Source organism: Cyanistes caeruleus, chromosome 8 (assembly GCF_971803275.1).
Source record: "Cyanistes caeruleus chromosome 8, bCyaCae1.hap1.1, whole genome shotgun sequence".
In the NCBI taxonomy this organism is placed as follows: Eukaryota; Metazoa; Chordata; class Aves; order Passeriformes; family Paridae; genus Cyanistes; species Cyanistes caeruleus.
In genome coordinates this window covers 33,352,896-33,373,408 of record NC_141708.1, presented here as the reverse complement: position 1 = coordinate 33,373,408, position 20,513 = coordinate 33,352,896, and the positions used below count along the sequence as shown (strand labels likewise).

The 20,513-nt window shown below is 40.2% G+C and overlaps 1 protein-coding gene and 1 long non-coding RNA gene across 13 annotated transcripts in view; one reads left to right on the top strand and one right to left on the bottom strand.

Moving 5' to 3' along the window:
• The window catches only part of LOC147651982 (uncharacterized), a 119,446-nt gene that overhangs the window by 5,899 nt on the left and 93,034 nt on the right, over positions 1–20,513 (bottom strand). For 3 of the 10 annotated variants that reach the window (XR_015290086.1, XR_015290087.1, XR_015290089.1), the window contains 3 exons: positions 18,219–18,317; positions 5,254–5,337; positions 810–873 (listed from right to left, as the gene is read on the bottom strand). Coding sequence is in view for 2 of the 10 variants with exons in the window: in XM_086900637.1 (XP_086756763.1) it covers positions 810–873; positions 5,252–5,337; positions 18,219–18,245 (177 nt within the window). In the remaining 8 variants the exon portion in view is untranslated. Of the gene's footprint in view, positions 1–809; positions 874–5,251; positions 5,338–10,185; positions 10,302–11,180; positions 11,263–18,218; positions 18,318–20,513 lie in introns of all 10 variants that reach the window. The other 7 variants (XR_015290088.1, XR_015290090.1, XM_086900637.1 and 4 more) reach the window with 5 other exon arrangements.
• The window catches only part of LOC111931530 (uncharacterized), a 59,580-nt gene that overhangs the window by 35,915 nt on the left and 3,152 nt on the right, over positions 1–20,513 (top strand). For 2 of the 3 annotated variants that reach the window (XR_015290095.1, XR_015290094.1), the window contains exons 2-4: positions 9,903–9,985; positions 18,307–18,512; positions 19,779–19,891. This is a non-coding gene — a long non-coding RNA (uncharacterized LOC111931530). Of the gene's footprint in view, positions 1–2,956; positions 3,084–9,902; positions 9,986–18,306; positions 18,513–19,778; positions 19,892–20,513 lie in introns of all 3 variants that reach the window. The other variant, XR_015290096.1, reaches the window with a different exon arrangement.

Sequence of the window (20,513 nt, the reverse complement as noted above, 5' to 3'; positions counted from 1 at the left end):
TTTGGAATGCTCCCACACATCCTGGGAAAGTACAAACAAGCAATTCTGGACAAGATCTTCCAGGGCTATCTCCACCTCAAGATTTGAAGTCCTGCTTTTGAAAATCTAGTCAAGTTCTCATCTACAACTTTATATACCAAATCATATTCAAGCTAAATGAAAGGAGACCTCAAGTATCAAAGCAATGTTTTTAAGCTATTCAGCAGCTCATCTAATAGAGTTGATCTGGTACATAGGTTAAAAAAATAATCTTGGAGAAAAGAAGGAACTTTTGTGTGTGCTTGATTATACTAACACAGGATACACAGACACCCAGTGGGCAGAGAGGTGGCAAATACTATGTAGAGTCAAAATAAAGGGAAGACCCTTTAATAAATATTCATAAAAAAGAAAGACTTATGGACCAATGTCAATACACAATGTCAACAAAGAACTAGGGTTAGTCTGTAATAATGATGGTGCCAATTGTTCAACTGTACATCAAGCAACAAATGCTAAATTTTAATTCAAATTCACAGGTCATCCTTAGTGATTTTCATAAATTTGCAAATCTTAGAATTGTGCCCAGGTGCAAGGGTGCTCTATTTCAAAAGATGACAATTTACAAATAACTCGTTTTTAGGATAAATGGAGTATGTGAGATGTCTACCATCTCAGGGGGCAAATCTGACAGGCTGTCAAATGCTTTAAGTACATCCCATGAATGATGAATAACCTGTCCACAGTTATCAAGCAGTGGGAGCAATACACCTCAAGAAACTAGGTTAGAGCTCTCTTGGCACAATTATGACAGCAACAGGACTACTTACAGACAGAACAGCCACTCCTGTCAGGGCATGTCCCCTGCGATCACCAGGAACTTCATCAGGGATCCTTTTGGAGACAAAGCACCTGAGTGGGTTATTTGAGAAACACGGGGCTCTAAACAATCTGCTCTGACTTCATTCTCATCATAAAAGCACAGGTTTCATGGGTTGGTGCTTACAGAAAGGATTTTTCTCATTATATCCAAGTCACAGGCTTGAAGAGACAATCCCAGCTCTCACAGCCTCTGCTCATCTGATCAATGCTCCAATCCCTTAATCATCTTTGTACTCGTTTGTTGGACTCTTTCCAGGACAGCAGTGAGTTCCTTGTGCTGGGGAGCTCAGTAGGATGCAGCACTGCAGACCAGAGCTCACCAAGGCTGAGGAGAGGGGAAGGATGCTCTCCCTCAGCCTGGTGGCTGCTGTCTTCCCAATGCAGCCCAGGAGGCTGTTTGGCCTCTGCTGCAAGGGCCCATTGCTGGCTCATGGGCAGTATGGTGTCCACCATGACCCACAGGTGCTCCTCTGCAAACCCAGTTCCCATTTTGCCTTTGGGGAGGCTTGCAGAGGCTTGTGTCAGGTGGAACTGCACCCCGTCCCACACAAATTGGTAACTGAGGAGCAAAACACCAGTGGGGCACTTGTGCTGGAGGTGCCACACCACAATTCACTGGCATCTCTAAAGGTCAGAAACCAACAGAGGAAATAAATTACCGCTTCAAAGCAGCTGCAACCTGGGATCAGAACTGGGGGTGCCAACAGGGCACCTATCTTTCTGATACATCTGAGTTCACATAAATCCAGCAGCGTCTGATTTTCTTATCTTGGAGTTACCTGCTAACTATGCATATTCTGCTAAATGAAGCAAGTTCATCTATTCACTACTGACTAATGCAGAGAAAATCCAGCATCCAAAATCCTCCACTATTTTCCAATGTGTACATGGCTGAGATAAGAATCAGTTTTGTCACTGCAGCACATATATTTTTCTTCCTTACGGAAAGGAAATTGGTCAGTAGAGTTCAAATAGCACCTAGTTGTATAATGTGTCCCACAGAACAGCATTACTCAGAATTCTCAGTTACACCATTTAGCTCTAAACACACCCAGGGCATCCAAAACAGTGGCCAGGTCTGGGAGAGGGGAATACTCAAGCAAGACATGAGTGGCACCCCCCACCAAGAACTCCAAACACCCTCATTCCTCTCCAGTGTTCCTGTTCTCACTCGTGCATAGGTGTTACATCACCATAACCTGGAAGACTGATTTATCTGTCCTACTGCAACTTGCTTGTCATGATCTTGGCAGATAATCTGCTACTAACCTTGTCTGAAAAGTTATGGTGTCATTCACACACTGAGTTGCAATTTTTTACACTGAAATAACAACGAGTAGGGAGGTACATCCTTCCTGCTGCAGATATGAATTGAGTGATACACTTATTCACAAAACAGTTCTAACAAAGGAATAATACTGCCAAATCTCCATCAAAATGTCAACCCCGAGGTCAAAAATACTCTGAAAGTTGTCTAACAACATATGTCTCTTCTCCCAAGTGCTTTCAACTGGTTCACAGTGATGTGAGACTTTTTCCCAAATCCAGCTGAATCTCAATTCCCTCCTCTGAGCATGCTGTGGGTTCCCTTTGGTTTCTGGTGTCGGAGGAGTGGCATGATGATGGAATGAGCGAGTGAATCCTACAGCAATGAGGTCACTAGAGCTATTTCCCTATGCCTGATTGGTCTTTTCTCTCAGTTCCATTAAGGGCATTTCTCTTTTTTTGGAAATTATCTGCCAGACTGCAGCCTCTCCTGGATGTTAGCAGACCTCCACAGCCACTCCTGCTTTCTGCAGCCCTGATTTATGAAGCCCTTATTGGGATAGACTTAATCTATCACAGGAATTGTTTTTTCCTCCCAGAAGCCGGTAGAGCAGATGTGATAAAGCACCTGGATAATGGGCTTTCTCCGCAGCTGCCACCGGAGGACGTGCTTTACCACACTGTGTGTGAATTATGGCTTACATTTGGAGCTGAAGTAAGCCTGGGCAGGGAGAATGAATTACAAAAGCGAATTGTGGAGATGACAAACACACGGAATACAGTGGCTCAAACTCTTGCTGAAAAGAAATTAATTGTTTCTTGACAGCAGAAAGCAGAAGATAAACTTTGTGTCAAGACTGGCCAAAGCAAGTAACCCAGTAGAGTTAAACACTGAGACCAGGTGCCTCTTCATAAAGACTGGCTTGTAATTATTATTTCCTCTCCTACCTTGTCAGGTAAGTCTGAGAATGGTTGCTTCTGGGTTTGTCCAGCATTCCTTTAGTTAGTCTCCAAGCCCCCTCACCCATGAGACACTATCAAAACTTGCTTACACGAAAATTCAAGGACAAAACCTGGTCCTGCATTAGATGTTGCGATGTTTAGCCAAAGACTAAATGTGTGCCACTTGAAATATTTTCAGGTGCTCCCAAAATATTTAATATTCCAAATTCAGCAGCAACTGTTTTCTTTCAACATTCAATTGCCTACATAAATTTAGCATCAATAAATGGTTTACACATTGTTTCCATCAATTTGCCTTCATGCTACACTCTTGGTAAAGTAGAGTTTTTATTCAGGAAGATGTGTCTCTTTGTCTTGTGTGAAGAAACCGAGACATGAGAGATGTTAACTTGTTGATAGTTCATCGGATTAATTAACCTGAAATACTTGATCATTGAGATACAAGCTATTTCTCTATTAAGTGCTGCTTCTAGTACACAACAGGAGCTACAGAGCACTCTTTCAAAAATAATATATTAAATATCATAATTGGCTTATCATGTTTTCAGTTTTACAGTTTATAAATAAGATGGCATACATGACACATTCATCTGCAAATCTGCCTCCAAAGAACTCAATACGCAAAATTCATTTGAGAATCTCTCTTCTCCCGATCGAGAGAACTGCAGAGTTCTGGAGTTAAAGCAGCATTAGTGTCTGAGAGCTTTCAGTCAGCCACAAAGAAATGAAAATCAAGATCTAACAGTTTGAAATGTGTCTGAGTGGGGAATGGGAAACAAGCTGCTGCCAATTCATCTGAAATGACATGTCACAATGAATCAATTCCAGACTTTGTGGGGGGAGAAGGAAGTTTTGCATTTACTACCTTCCTCCTACACCTTTGGCCCTGTATCAATACAGGCAATAGTAACAACTTGCATTCACTGAGAAGAATACCACAGATGCCAACTTCCTCCTGTAATTCTTCATCCATCCAATTCAACTCTTATGGAATGAGATCCAGCAGTTTTGAAATCAAATACAGCCTGGAAAAGGCACCTTTTGCAATTTTATGCAGTGTATTTAGCATCTCTATGCAAAACAATTTCACTGAAAACTTCAGACTGCAGGAGGTTTCCTATTTACTACAAACATCTCATTAAGATTATATAAATTGATACCAAAGTCTGTAATCTTTTCTGTGTGGCCCAAAGCACATGAGAATGTGATAAGAGCAGTAAGGAAACATTTTCTCTTTGGTGTGTTGTAGAGAAACAACCAAAGGGAGGTGGATTTGGGAGCTAAAAGCGTAGGGCAAAGTCAGATTCATTAATAGCTTCAGTTCATTTGTTTGGAAGGAACATAATTGGCTTGAATGCAATTCCAATATATCTGATCTTTTTCTTACCCATTAAAAAAACTAGATGAGCCTAATTGGTGACTTACACATGATTTCACGGCTTATCACACCCAAGGGATAACAGGATTTTCTAAAAGCTCAACCTAACTAATTGGTTTTCCAAATACATACGTTACTTTTAAGAAGCTGCTGCTAAGACAAGTAGGTTTAGGACAAGCTTTCAGAAGTACCAAAGTGAGTGTCCAAACATGAAACCACTGATAGTGGATCCTTTCCTGGTTTTATTTTGGAATATCCTGAACTTTATTTGATGTGTTTTGTAGTCCTGCTATTGCTCAGTGTTTTGGCATGGTTGAGCACAGGACACATATCAATGATGTATGTTCTAGCTGGTTCTTTCTTGAGATAGAACTCTGTTTCCCTCCACTAACAGATATTTAAATCAATACAGGACTTTTCCATCAAGAAGGAAGAGAAAGCACAAGAAAATCTGCTAGCATCTCTGCTAGGCTATACAGATTTATCATAAGAAACACAGTGTGCCAGCAGGGAAAGAGAAGAAAGCAGCATTAAAAAACCCCAAAACAACAACAAAAAACCCCCCACCAAACTACATAATTCTTTGTATTTTTAACCCATTTCTGCAAGGACCACAGGAAATTCCCATCATACTTCACAAGGACAACCTATCTTTTTCATGTGATTATAATGGTTTTTTGCTCAGAGGGTTCAAAGGAATTTAGGAATCTGTAGCAACTCACTGAAAGTATACAAAAAGGCAGGCATTGCCTTTCAAAATAAAAACTCCATCAAATTACCCACACCTTTGAAGCTGCTCCTCTGACCAAGATGTTCAAAGCCCTCAGCAGTGGAGGAAAGGATTCATTGGTAGGAAGGTCTGTGCATCCCTGTAATGGAACAGAACGTAACAGAACATTAGACTGAAGGAAAACCTGACCTTGGAGACCAAGAAGGAAGACTTGGGCTCTTTGTGGAACCAAGTGAACCCTGGCTTAGCCTGAGATGAGAGTGTTTGTAATCAGTTAGGCCTAGCAGACCTGAAAGAGAAATACAAAGACTGAGGTTTGGAGGAGGTGTGTCCCCATTTGCTTTTAGCTCTCTGCCCTGCATGCTACCTCCAGAACAAATAATTAACTAACACAGTCTTTTGAGGACAACATTTGATAACAGCTCTTTCATTTGCCTGGATGCAGCTTCTAGAGCAAAGTCTCTTACAGAAAACTACCACACAAAGGTTCTTCTGGAGAAAAATACAGAAAAGTCCCTATCTGAGAATTGCTAATGATGCTTGAAGCCAGTGGGAGCAGATGTCCTTTATGCAAAGGTATTCTTGAGAAAGGCTGGGAAGAGCTGGTCCAGCTAAACCTGTTGCCATGTCATTGTTAAAATACATAGAATTTTTCCTTTCACTGCTGTTTATATCTGAGTAAGCAGATAGCCTTATACAGCAGAGTATATTACTCTGGATAGCAGAGTAAGGCTAGCCAAGAAAGAGGTTAGGTTTCATAGCTCACCTTCAGAAGCAATAAAGTCATATCTTAAATGGGGAAGTTATTCTATGTGCATCTGCCCCTCTGGGTGACCTTCTGCACAAAGTACCATAAAGCACTCTGGACTCCATCCATCACATCAGTACTCCGGCATTTCATGACACACAGAACCAAGCAGGCTGCCAATCTAAACTCAGTTGCTCACTGACCTACTCAACAGAAAGGTCATTCATCCTCCTCAAATCATCTTCATTTACACATCTGGATCACCCTGATATTTATCAGGAGTTAATCATGTACAAGCAGCTGAGTTATCCACAAACTACAGCAGCATTTCCTAAGTTTCATGGCTTTGATTCCTGACTTCTGCAAACTTTCCTGCAAAGTTTCCTGTATGTCCTTTCATACTTTGGAAGATCTCTTGGATTTGAAAATATTTAATAAAGAAGTTTCAGGGAAACGTACAGCTTTATTTTTGTAAGGGATTTCTTAAATAAAAAACATCTTTCCACCTTAAAGAAATCCAGCACTTTGTGTACAGATCCTCCACATCCATTGCTCTGTTCTGCTTCAGTCTTTTTGGGCTACACTGTACTAATGGTCCTCCTTGCAGAGATCTGCAAAAGCACACCATGATCCTACATTTGATCCTTTCATTTCACTTCTTCACTCTTAAGGACTCCTTTGTGTCTGCTAATATTTATTCTCTTTATGTCCTTGTAGATTTAACATAGATTTTTTAATTCCTCCTGTAAATGTTCCTATTTCTTACCCACTCACAAAGACTTCTGAAAGTTCTCAAAAATATTGCCAATTGAAAGTTTATGCTATAAGCATGATTTTCAACACACTTTATCTAGCACTGTCTTATTATCTGAAAAGGCCATTTTATCTGCTAGAAATGTCTTGATGTCTCTGTAAAATAGATCAGAGTTTCCAATCACATTCTTTACTCTATTTATAATCAGCTAGAATTCAACCAGATATAAATGTATGCATTCACTTTTCTAAAACCTTCCATACAACCCAACTTATCTTTAAAGTGTTTAAAAGTGCAGACTGGAATATATGCAAGAGCATATATACTGTATATACTGAAAATCCATGTTTTTCTCATACTCACAAGAAAATAATCATGTTCTTTGAGTGAAAAAAAATTATTTAATGATAGTCCCAGAAACCTCTGCACCAAGCAGTGCCCAGTCTTGAACTGAGCTCTAAATAATTACGTGGAAATAGCCATTATTATTATTATTATTATTATTATTATTATTATTAGCCTTGGTTGATTTGCCTTTGCAGATCTGGTTACACTTGTATCATACAAAATCACCCTTTCCACTGTTATATTTAATGTTCTCTCTGCCTTCAAATGTTTTCCATAGGTTTTTGTTTTCTTGTGAACTGGGTATTTTTGTTCCACTTAAGCAGTTTAAATATCTTCAGAGCCTATATATTTATTTATCTGAAGGTGAATTTTCTTCTAAGACTGCTTTACTTTTCTGAATAGATAATTTTCTCTTTTTTTTCTATAAAGTAGAACAGTATTAATCCAGACAAGAGAATCAATTCCTTTACTACCACAGAAGTGTTGCTGTTGTAAAAGAGGCAATAAAGTTTGGTGTGGTGCCTAAGTGCATTTCACATTTCATTTAACAGACACGAGCTATGGGCATACAATTTAAGAGAGCACTGCTATGGTCTGAACTGAACCTGAAAGCCAGCCTCAATGTGTTCAGTAGGCTAAACCCAAGACCAATTTCAGGTTTCATTGACTGTATTTATTGAAACCATCTTCCCTGCATAAAGAGTATCACATGAAGATATGTATTTGGTTACTTACTGTCAACAGACACCACACTAATTCCCCAGGTCAAAGCATTTTAAAAAGCCCTTTAAAAACCCCTCAGTGCACATTCTAATTGGCCAAACAGAACCAAAATGCTAATCATAAGGCAGAAGGCTCAGCATGGATCTTTTTGCAAATAACACACACCCTCACAAAAGGCTCATGTGCCCTCAAACAATCTGGCTCCCTCACAGAAACACTTGGAAGAGCTGTAAGTAGGACAAAAATAGATAGACATTGATGTTATAACTATCACTTCCTTCTAAAGCTCTCTGAAATTATCTTCCCACACACACCAATCCTAAAAAACGTGATTAATGTATTCCATCAATTATTATCTGACTGTAAAAGCAGCCTTTTGCCTCAGCAGCAAGCTAGACTCACCTCAGTAAAACCTGTGTTCAGCCCCACAGGTGGTGCTCGGTGTACATCATGAACAGTGCTGCTGTTGTATCACCATAAATCATTTTAGCCACATCACTTTAGTAAGAAGTGAACAGAAGACATTTTGTAATGCCTCATGTTTATTTCCTGTTGTGTTTGTTGCTGTTTGATTTGAACAATTTGGTAATTCATAATTAGTCTTCCGGCCTCAGAGAGATTTTACCCTCCAAAAGGGTGAGCAATGAGCAGTGTAAATGGCACAAAAGAAATACTCCAGCAGAAGGACATAAAGCAGTCCTTGTGATATGAAGGGGTTATCTTACTAGACTGGACTTTTCCCACTTGGTATTTTTCATGAGTTATTTTAGAGTCTGTTCTCAAAATTTGTTTACTGTAGCCAATCTGTCATCAATAGATGTGAGCATCTCTCCTCCTAGATCAAGCCTTAAACTTTCAAGGGTTTAGGTTTATGATAACATGCCCAACAGGAAATTCCAATGTAGGTAGATGTTGTAGCTGCAAACCATTAATGCTTTACAGATCTGTCAGCACCAAATACTTAACAGCAATGCCTGTCAGATACCACAGTTTTATGGAAGCAATTAGTATTTGTACAATGGTATTACATACAAACATGAAAATGTTTCTCCCAAGCTTCTGTGAATGGTTATGAATTAGCAAATGTAACACTGATCGAATACAGGAAGCAAGATCAATTGTGAAACAATCCTGCAGTGTGACTTCACAAGGCAGAAATTTAAAATAGAAAAAAAATCCAGACGTCTTTTAAGGGTTTATGATTCAACCTCCTTCAACAGAAAGCCTGGAAAGAGCTGTCCCACTTCCTCAGGTCAGTTAAGAAAACTGGGCTTTCCATGCAGGCAAGTCTTGATTTCAACTGTGATGACACACATTACCTGCAATGGCAGCACTGCACTTCTGGGAACAATCCAGGTCTCCTGGGAGTCCCCACTGATGAATATAAAAGTACCCAGGTCTCCCTAACAGAGAAACCCCAGAAAGAACTCCTCATCCAAAGAGAGGACACACTGATTTTCAAACAAAGCACTGTTCATGTCTCATCTCATTTCACTAACTCTTCAGCATTCTCAGTGCATACACTTATTTCTTTTTAAACAGTCAAGTCAAACTAATTTAGAGAATTCTATACATCAGTATTTTATGAATAAAATGCTCATGGTAGAAACTGTTAGACTTGCTGATTTGTTAGGGTTTATTGAAAGAGAACATCATCAGGTTTTCACCCAATACATATGAGAGAAGACTTCTACAAGCCAGGACTGAGTATCAGCTCCCCATCTGACCGTCCCCAGCAGTAAATATCCATATAATATATAATAAATATATTAAATGTATTAAATATAATAAATACCCAAATAAATTTGCTCCTCAGCAGATGCTTCCCAGGACTGGCCCGAGATCTGCCATGTGCAAATACCCAGGTGATGCTCGTACGTAAGCGGGGTCCTGCACACAGCTCTTTGCAAGATGGGAGCTTCTGCTAACATGACAATTCCTACAAGTCCTTGTCTTCACTGGCACATCCAGAGATGATTTATTACTGAAGTTAAGAACTCACAGCTGGAGTCTCAATAATCACTACTTTGAGAGAATTTGAGCTCAAATACTGGAAACAGTTCCTAGTCTGAATATTCCAGTTGTTTTCTCTTTGATCTTTATTTTTTCCCCTTAACCATTTCTTTTGCAGATTTCCAGGAGAGCAGCAAGAAGCTGCATCAGTTCAGACCTATTTCCTTGCAGAAGTCTGATTTAGCTGTTTGATGTGGCAAGGTACTCTGTGTTGCATTTCTTCTGCTGCTTACCCTATTTAAATGTATCAACAGAACTGTTTCTCATCTATATTTATAGAGCAACAGAAAATAATGGTGTAGCTCTCCCATTGAATAAACTAAATAATAGCAAGGATAAAAATACAGATGGCACATAAATTACAGACTGTGTGAACCCCTTCATTCTAACTAAATATTCACCTGATGAGTCACACCACTTCCTTCCAAGGAAAACCCCACAATGGGAGAACAATAGACAAGGAGATCATGCAAGCAGATACTGCTCCTGGCAGACATTACTCTCCATTCCCCTCTCTCTGGAATGAGAATGAAACAACTGTGAATTTTAGATTATTCAGAAATTTGCAAAAATTTGAAATTTTTTTCTAACAAATAAGGTAAATCATCTTTGCTCAAGTGAATAACAAGTCATTTGTTTCAGGGTTTTTTCTGTACCCATTTAAATATTTGCAGTTCTGGTGCACCACTCTTGTTCCTTTTTCTTTCTCTGTTCTCTTATTTCTCTCTTAAACCCTTTTTTTTCTCCTTTGACATAACAAAATATGGAACAATACTGGCAATTCAATCATATTTTCTTAATCAAATATTACGGCTTAATACCAAAATAGTCAAATAATCTGCATACTTTACAGAATAGCAATAGATGATCTGAAGACTTAAAATCACAAGTTTCATACAGAGCTCTACTGTACAGCTCTCCTGAAGCCACAGGGTTTGGCAGATTTAACCACAGGCTTCAAGTGAAGCAGCACTTGCTTGGATAGAAATGGAAATGGTCTGAATTTAGTTCAGACCTCTTGGATGCCCTATTTAAAACACTCATCCCCTGGCCTGTGCTCTGCTAGCATCTGCATTAAAGCAGGAAAAGACAAACAGCTCCCCACACACAGGAATGTGCTGGAACATCATCACTTCTGAATTATTCCCAGTTAAACTAGGTGCATGTCATGAAAACTCCCTATATTCTAGAATAAATTTTGGCAGGTGTGTTGTTTGGCATCATCCTGAATAACAGAGCTAAACTACAGGAGGAAAAAAAATGTGGACATTTATTACATGAGAATATCTTGCTGATTTAAAAACACGCTTTTATCACATCCTACACAGAAGGAAGCTATCAGTAAATCCTGCCAGCTTCTGTGAACACCTCTGGTTATGCAGGATTCTCATTTTACCTGTCACTGCAGCCCTCACCGTGCTCTTGAGAAACGCTGTCACGACGCTGCTGCCCGTTGCTGTGAGAAGCAGCTATGGTACCTACAGGTACATACAGGACATGAATCCCTGCTCTCTGCCATTTATTACCTCTGCATTTCAATCCTGAGTGGAGCCATGCTTTCAGAAAGGCACTCTGCACAACTTCAGGGCAGCTCCAGCTCAGCCCAGAGTCCCTGAGGGGCACCTGGAGCCCGGGTCCATCCCTCCCCACCGCAGGCTGCTCTGCAGGGCCTGAGCAGGAGCCTCCCCTGGCTGAGCTGCCATCCCTCAGGGCACTGCTTCAGCCCTCACTCTCACCCGCTGCCAAAGGCAGGAGGGCACTGCCTGAGCCCTGTCCTGCACCCTGCTGCTCTAATGGCTCACATCGCTGCCACCTCTGCGTGGATCCTTCTTATGGCTCCCAAGGATAGAAAGCTCCTTACTTCTACCTTCAAAAATTAATTAGTAGTAATAATAATAAGAGAAAACCAAAATTGTCTTCAAAAAGCTCCTGCTCAGAATTGTATTTTCTTTCCCAAATATAAAACACCACAATCTGGGAATTAAAATTATTCAGGCTCAACTGAACAGCACAACTGCATTTGAAGTGCACAGATGGGTAACTTCATTCATGCTCCTCTGACCATTTATATGCACAGCACAAGTGAACAAATGACAGGAATTTTTTAGGGAACTAATCAATGCTGCTGCATAATCTCTGTTTCAGTTGAGATAAATTGTCCTTCCATTCCATTTCCTCCCTTTCTACTGCAGATACCTACTGACAGTTTGTTTTGGTGTTGGGTGGGGAGGTATTCTCAAACCTTTTGAACAAAAGCCTCACATCAAATTTCCCTTCGCAAGTTCTGAGGAGCTCTACCTATTCCTGAAAATCCAGAATTCAAAACTGCTTATCCAAGTGTTAACCAAATCCCCTGATCAACCTTCTCTTTCCTCTTAGAATCACTCCTTTTTTTTTCTTTACTTTTTCTATCAAATTCCACAACTGTTTCAAAGGGATGTGAAAACAGAGCTCTTGCAATTTTTCATGCCTTTACAGTAGAACTGCAGATGGCTCTGATTCAGCCCCTGCTAAAACAATGAAAGGTAAATTGCAATATCCACATAACTGCACATGAGCAGAAAATGGCAGTTTTGTTCGCTTCATCTACAAACCTGCTGGTATAATTTCATATGCACACAGATAATTAGGTAATCCTTTTGGTTTTATCTTTCATAGCTCTTCACTGTTTCATCATTTTCATTGAAAACAGCTGGTAATCTCCATCAATGAAAGCTGTGTTTGCATTATTATTATTATTATTATTATTATTATTATTATTATTATTATTATTATTATTATTATTGCTTTCTGTCCAAGAGGCTTCTTAAGATAGGATGTGAATCATTTAAAAGACCTGTAAAAGCCAAATATACTGACATTAAAAGAAAAGCAAGACCTTTTACTTGCAGACAGTAAGGGGAAGTACTAAATATTAGTTGATTTACTGAAAGGCTTAGCATGTATGACAGCCCAAATCAGCTAAGAGAATGAAAACAAATTGTATTATATTGTTTGTGAGGAGAGCTGACAGAGTTAAAAACACTTTTACATGATGGCTGTTTAAAAAAAAAAAAATAGATTAAAGAAGATTTGGTTGATTAATCTCTGTAGCATTTTAGGTCTTGTTCTAGCAGAGACACAAATGGAAGGGAAAACAGGGAAAGCCAGAATAAGGGAAAGCCAGAATAAGGGAATGCCTTCGAGGATATTGGAGTCCATTGGCCAGGGGAAGAAGCCAGCCCTTACCTTGATTAAACTCTCTCAGATTACTGTTGCTTCTGCCCTGATGGACCAACAGTGAATGAAAAATACTTAAAGAAGTATTAAAAATACACTCTTTTACTTACTAAATGATACACTCTTCTACATGTAACTCCTAAGGCAGATTCTGCACTTTTATGCAGAAGTTTCTATTTAAATTCAGAATGCTACACTTTTCTTTATTTTATCATACCCAAGTACTAAATTATCTATTGGCAGAGAGCTTACAGGGCTGTTATAAAAGGTAATCCAAACTGAACACATATATATTACATATACATATGCAGTTATGCACACAGTCCAGATGTAGAATTCTGCCTCCCAGCTAGTAACAATGACACTCTTTAAAGGTTTTAACCCCAGGAAGATGTGAGCTGTCTGCTGGGAGCTGGCATTCACAGAGGGGTGGGGCCAGGGGCAGCTAAAGCATGTGGAGAGCAGGGAGAGGGACTCTAGGGGACAGGTGAGCTCCTGGCATCAGTCCCTGTCTGTCATATCCTGTGCATAATGCTACAGATATTATATAATAATTATATTATATATATATACATATATAAAATGATGTAAGAGTCTCCCTGACCACCCCAGGGAGCTGCCTGACCCCCCTACATCAGCCCTCTCTCCTGGGAATGTGCTGGAATCCCTAAGGAGACACGGCACAGGATGGCCTTTCCCAAGCAGACATGAGGACCCTTCAGTCTCACTGTGGCTATTACACTAGGACTCTGAATCAGGATAGTTAATTTGCATTAAATAACAAACTCACTCTACTTGCTCCTCCTCACAGCCCACTGCTTTGTAAGCTTTACTCCCATGTAAGTGAAGACAGACTCTGAGTGGAGGGGTAGAATGTGCTCCTAAGGGAGTTCCTCACTGGGAGCTGCTCTCAGCAGGTACGAGCAGAACACCAGATGCAGGCAGCACAGTCACAGCCACGTGCTTTGTTTACCTATTTCTGGCCTGTCCTACTGAGAATATTAGCATAAAATTCTTCTTTTTGAGAAGTGGGAATACCACTTCTTTTGGAGAGCTTTTTTTTGCGTTATCAATCGCATTATCACTCCAGGCCAGTGTCTTCTGATATGGATGCTTAACAAATCTTCACGTTACAGTTCCACAGAAGAATATAAACCTGCTTATGAAATTAAATATACCTAAGAATTCTGTATACTTGCTTTCTTCCCTGCTTAATCAATCATTCTTTTTGTTGTTTTCCCCGATGAGATCTCAACACAACATATTGAGAGTATTATTTTTGCTCTGCTCATACCAGCTAAAAAGTAAATGCATCTGTCTCTATGACTTTTGTTCAGTGTCCACATCTTCCACTAAGATGTGTTGTAAAAAACACTATTTTTTTGCTAGTGTTTCCAGAATCTCACTCTCTATATATGTAAGGGGGAGCCACATGGAATACAGCTTAAGTGCAAAGAACTTGGTGTACTGAACTGCCATGTTTCTGCGAGATATGTCCTCAGAGTAAAACTCTGGCACAAAGCTCATACAGAGCCCTACTTTATCCCTCCCAGATCTCTGGGCAGGAACAGCAGGTTCCATGGGTAGATGATCTATTTTCCAACTTTCTGAGTCTCTATCTCAAAATGCAATGTGAGCAAACTCCTCTATTCAAGGATCTTTAGAACCACAGGGATGGAAAATGCCAGTTCCCATTTTTTCTCTGCAGTCTGCCACCATGGAAACCTGGAACACCCTAGAATTACTCAGTTATCAGCTACATGTTGGGTAAACTTCCAACAGGTAGTTGTTTGGTTTTTTCCCAGCTCAGCCTCTTTCACCGTTCAGCTGAACACTGTTTGCTTCCTCTCTTTTCTGCTTTGGCAAAACATAACAAACCTTTCAGGGAGTCCATGGTTAATAAAACCCAGCCCTGGTCACACACCAGACATAAGCAAATCTCCTACTGTTCTTGCACACTCAAACTCAGTATAAATTATAGATTCATCAGGTGTAACCAGCTGTTACCTGAGCTGAGGGACCTCAGCAGCCCTCTCCCACATCACATCACAGGCTGTCAGTGCTGGGGTTGGCTGCACAGGAACACAGAGCTCTCCTCTGACCAGGGAAAAGGCCTCAAGTATTGGCACACAGCACAGAGAGCAGCAGGAATGCTGCTTATATGATTAACTTGAAATTTCCCTGGTTTATCTCCTTTCCAGCTTCAGACTACATCCACTCTATACTATGAGAGGCATTAATTACTTTGTGTAAGGCAGGCTTTTGTTGCTCTTTCTCTGGGGTAAAGAAGGGGAAGGGACAGTTATCTTTTCAGCAATATTACTTATCTCATAATATCATACAATATCTCACAAATATATTGAACTACTAACTGTGAAATTGCTTGAAAAAATGCGTCCTGCTGTGTCACTTAGGAATCATCCTTCTGGTGTGAAGGAAAAGAGAAGAGGTTGGAAGGGTGTTGGAGACGCCATCTCTAGAGAAACTTTCACTACAAAATGTATTTTCTTTACCAGAGGAGAGGACTACAAGAATTTTGTTCTGCAAAAATCTGCCTGAAGCAGAATTTCTGTGCTACAGGAAGGTCACAAATGTAGGCAAGGATAGTTAGTAAAAGACAGGTTTTGCAGGAAGAGAGGAAGATGCCATTTCCAGAACAGCATCGTTGCTTAGTTTGACAAATGAAATCCAACTTTCCTGCACTGGCCTATGGAAGAGGCTGGCAATGTTTCAAGCTTCTCCTCTTCAGAGAATCTGATCCCTAAATCACACCCACTCCAACCTGCCCTGACCCTTTGCAAGGATCATGAAGGGTCTCCATGCTCAGAAAGTTAAGGGAAGGGAAGGGAGAGGACAGGGCATGGTGCTGGACACAGGACACTGGACAGGAGCAGTAGAGAGAAGAGGGTATAATATTTACTCCCTGCGTTTCAAATGCCCAAATACCTATCTGGGCCTTTCTGGGGGGAAAAAAATTGCTTGCAGAGGGAAAAAATTTAAGTAGATTACTCTGCCTCAAAAATGGATCCAGATTTCAGCACATTTTCAGATTTCCAGGAAGGACTGTGTCCTTCCATTAGATGCACAAAAGCTAAACTATAGTCTTACCCCTGTAACAAGATGGGGACATCATCTGTTTCTCCATTTCTCCCATAAATACCCACTCACGGTAATTTCTGAATTCTGAAAAAATTTATAGCAGGAATGGTGCAGTATAATTTATATGCAGACACAAACACACATTGTGTGTGGGTAGAGAGACCATGTAAGCATCTGATGTTCATCTCACAGCTGACAACTAGAATACCATACAACTAATATCATTAAGATGCCAGATACTTTTTTCTGTTGCACTGTATCATGAGAAAGGGATAAAAGCTCTGGTGGAAGGAGCCAGATACTACAGGAGCCAGAAGAAGAGAAGAACAACTGTGCTCCTTCCTGCTCTGCCAGCCCAATGACACGGTGCCAGGCTCTGGTGGCTCTTGGCCCAGGACTGCTGGAGAACAGATGCAATACAGCATGTTCCTTTCTGAAATTAAGGGAAGTAAGGGAAGAGGAGAGCAAAAGCAAATGAAGCTCAGATCACTACTTCCTGACCTGCACTTTCTCCACAGTGCTCCATCTTTGAAGTCTATAGACAGAGCTCTACTGATTTCAAAGGATTTGATTCAGAGCTTAAGGAGAAGGGAAAACGTGTGGCACAGTGCAGAGCTCCCTGGCATTACAGCTCTGTGGGACTGCACAGAGCTTTGCCTGGAGCTACATGTGCTTATCAAATGTTCTCCTTCCTTAGATTGCCCTCCAGACATGTTCTATCCAGCAGGACCCATGAAAAGATTTAAAATATGGTTTAATTTACACATATTTGACAGAGAACATAAATGTTCCTCCAGAAGATTTGTGAGTCAAGTAGTGCTTTTTCTCCCCCTATCTGGAATAAAAGAATATTTCCTTTTTTCCCTGGCAAAATGTTCCTGGATGAACATTTTATTAACTCTGCATATTACTTGAAAATTTTGTGTTGTCTTTTTCGTTTTATAGAAACAGTTATTACAATCAAGATTTCTTTCCTCTTTTAAGACTGGTCTTGCTGTGCAACAAACATTCCCAGTATCTCCACAACTCACATTATTTCACTGTTTCATAGCTGAAAGCTTTTAATTTTTCCTTCTAACAGCAAATTACTTTGATATTAAAATGTCCATCAAAATCCCTGCAACTAAAGTCATTATGAAGTTCCCAATATTTGTGTGGCTTGATATCAAAAGAATTTTCACCAAGGAAAAAAAAAATGTAAAAAAAAAAATCTCATTCAGGGTACCTCTTAGTCTGGTTAAAATAGCTCTCTGGAGCTCCATACATCATTCTGTCTGGAAAATAACCCAGCAATATTCCCCTTCCTCCCTCCCCCAGAATACCTGCACAACATTTGTGAAATACACTGAAATAATAAACTGTGCAAGGAGACCATTAAGTATCCAAATACCCCAAGCTCTTCTGAGAGCAAGGTTGTAAGGGTGACACACTGTGTGCACGTAGCCTGTGATGCTTCCAGAGAACTCCATGCTGCCTACCCCAACAAAATACAGAGTGGTCAAGGACAAGAAACGATGAGGAACATTTACAGCTTCAGGATGCATTTAAGTACCTGCACTGAAAGTTGTAGTAAGGTTACTAAAATCTGTAACCTTCAGTTTGACAAAACCATCAGAGAATGTTTTTACAGTTGTCAGAAACTCCTCCAGTGCCTAATCTGAACACCATGTGAGAAACAAACCAAGCAGCAGAATGATGTACAAGAAGAGGTTCAATGGAACAAGAGCAGAGTGAACAGCACGGCCCACTCGGCATTGCTGCATGGACCAACATCTGAAATGGCAGATGGACGGGCAGCATGGGCTTTGGAAGGGTCCAGCAGGCTGAAGAAGAAATTAAAATGCCGTGTTTTACAAATGTGACAAACAAAAATGCTTGATCAAACCTGCTGCTATGGCCTGCTTACAGATGAAGCTGAAGTTTGGGCTAAGGGAAATCAAACGCCTCCAAGGCTACCCGTGAAGCAAAAAATTACATTAGCTGTACAGCCTGAAGCATATTTGTTAGTATTTAACAAATTACGTGCTTCATTTAAATACCACTGCTAGTAGCCAGATAAATTAAAATCACCTCATTAGCTTTGCATCAGTTAAAAATTAGAAGAGGCTTTTCTTACCTTCTGTCTAGGTGTTTTCCTGCTCATACAGTAGGTGCCAGCAGGGACCTGTGTCACAGAGGCCTTTGTCCGTACCGTTTGTCTCTAGGTGTCCTGAGCCTGAACAGATGCAATGACAGACAAGGCAAACGTGATTTCAGAACACAGCCAGGATTTCACATCCAAAATGATGATCACTGTAGTGAAATGGAACTGACTGAAGCTCTGCAGGCCCACGTGCTGTACTCTGGGAAGAAACAGGCACGAGCAAACCCCCAGAACTGACTGTATTTCACCAAGCTGCAACAAGTACAGGTAAAGCCCTGCACGGGGGAAACAGGGAAGGGTCTGGACAAGCCTTCTGCTCTTCACTTCTCCACATCTCTTATGGCATGTCTTTGGGCAAGAGGATTCATTATGTGTGTTGTGACTAATTTTTTTGGAACATGGAGATAAGGACACTCTAGGCCCAGGTTCAGATTGGCTAATTTTCCCCTAAATTCCACTGTAAAATATTCTTCCTGGTACACATTTCTGAAGATCTGTGGCCATTCACAGATGCACAAAAACTGAAGTAGAAAATAGGCTATTTGAATTTAAGCCTTTATTATCTCTGGCCAAGTCAAGTCATAGAAAAGAAAAGTACAGTACAAGTCACCTGTTACTGTAAATTCTCATGGCGAGAGTCAGGGTGTCAACCTTGAATGTCCCTCCCTAAAGGACAGCCCTTTTCCACCGGGAGAGATAGGAAACAAAGACACTGCTTAAGCACTTGCAACATTTGACCAATTCAACTGAAGAAATAATGGAAAATCAAGGAAAGACAAATTATTCCTTTGTTAGAAAAGGTTCATTCTCCCTGTAAGGCAATTTGGAGAAACCAAGACCTTTGCAACCTGCATTGTACAACAGGCATGTCAGAAAAATGCATGACATTTTCTTAGTGAAGCACTTCAATTTCTAATTTAAAGTGTTATTTTAGGATCAGATTAAGCTCATTCAACTAAAAAAATATTTAATGATAAATAAAAAAATTTATTCAATCAAAAAATCTTTCTTTTCTAACTTCTTAGTATTTATGTGTTAGCATGGAAACAGAAACATTTTCAGTTCAGGTCACCCAGCAGCATCTTCTGTAGAATGGTTTGCAAAGCCCTGCTTAGGAAATATTTGAAAACCTGCAGAAAAAATTCTCTAACTGCACAGCAGAAAAAAATAAAAAAGAAGGTTGCATAACTCATCATACATAACTACTACCAATATGTCTCAACATTTAGAAAATATTTAAGATTTTCTATTCCTAAGTGACAATTTCCTGTTGAAGCTAAGGGAACCATTTACATACTTCTGATTAAATGTCTTCCTAAAGGCTTTGCCAAGTCAAGGTACATGAAGTAAATGATAATGAGAGAAAGCTGCTGAATAACTTGACAGTTATTGAGAATTTCTCTGAATAAATTACACGAACACTTTTACCTGTTAACACCCTTTTGGCATTAAAGTCTTTATTTAAAATAGTTCCTCCTCTGTAATGAATTTGACTTGTGATGATGACTGCTATCTCCTGTCCTTGCATTTCAGCCTTCCTCTGAAGTGGCAATAGCCACTTACGAGGTCCTGATCAGTCTGACACCCAAGGCAGTGATGAGGAATAAGGAACACAGACTTCCCCCATCAGCAGCAAAAGCAGTCAGGTAAAACTACATGTACAAGATGCTTTGCAGTAACAAAAACCAGTCGGAATAAATGAGCTAGCTATGGCCTCAGTGATTCCAAGGAAGCTGAGGCACCAGTGTTAACTCCTTGCTGGTTTACTGGTGCAGGTGCAGGCAGTTATTCCTCAGCAGTGGAAGAGCCAGCTGCTGGTCAGTGTTGCTGCTCTGCTTGTTCCACTCTGGAAACCTGTTGTAAAGAGAATGCTGCCAAAAGTATCAAAAATTTCATACCACTGTGATGTAGAATTAAATTCATTATGGCTTTGTTAGGCAACTCCTGAAATGTGATGCTGGGGTTACCAATAACACGTTATAGATCACTCTCCTTTACACTTCAGACATTTGAAGTGTAATAGTGATGTTGAAACAGTCCCATGTCTATCAAATATAACACCTTCCACAGAAAGTTGAATTTTCAGCTGCAATTCTCTACCTTAGCTATTTGGTGAGTCTGAACTCCCCCTACCCGAAGTACCTACACAGCCAGTCCCATTTCAGCAGAATTCCACTGGTATGTTATACAAATATTGATTTTCAAAACTTTATTGATGTTAGTCAGATGTTCTTCAGAACACTGCATTCACAGCAGGGCACATGTGGA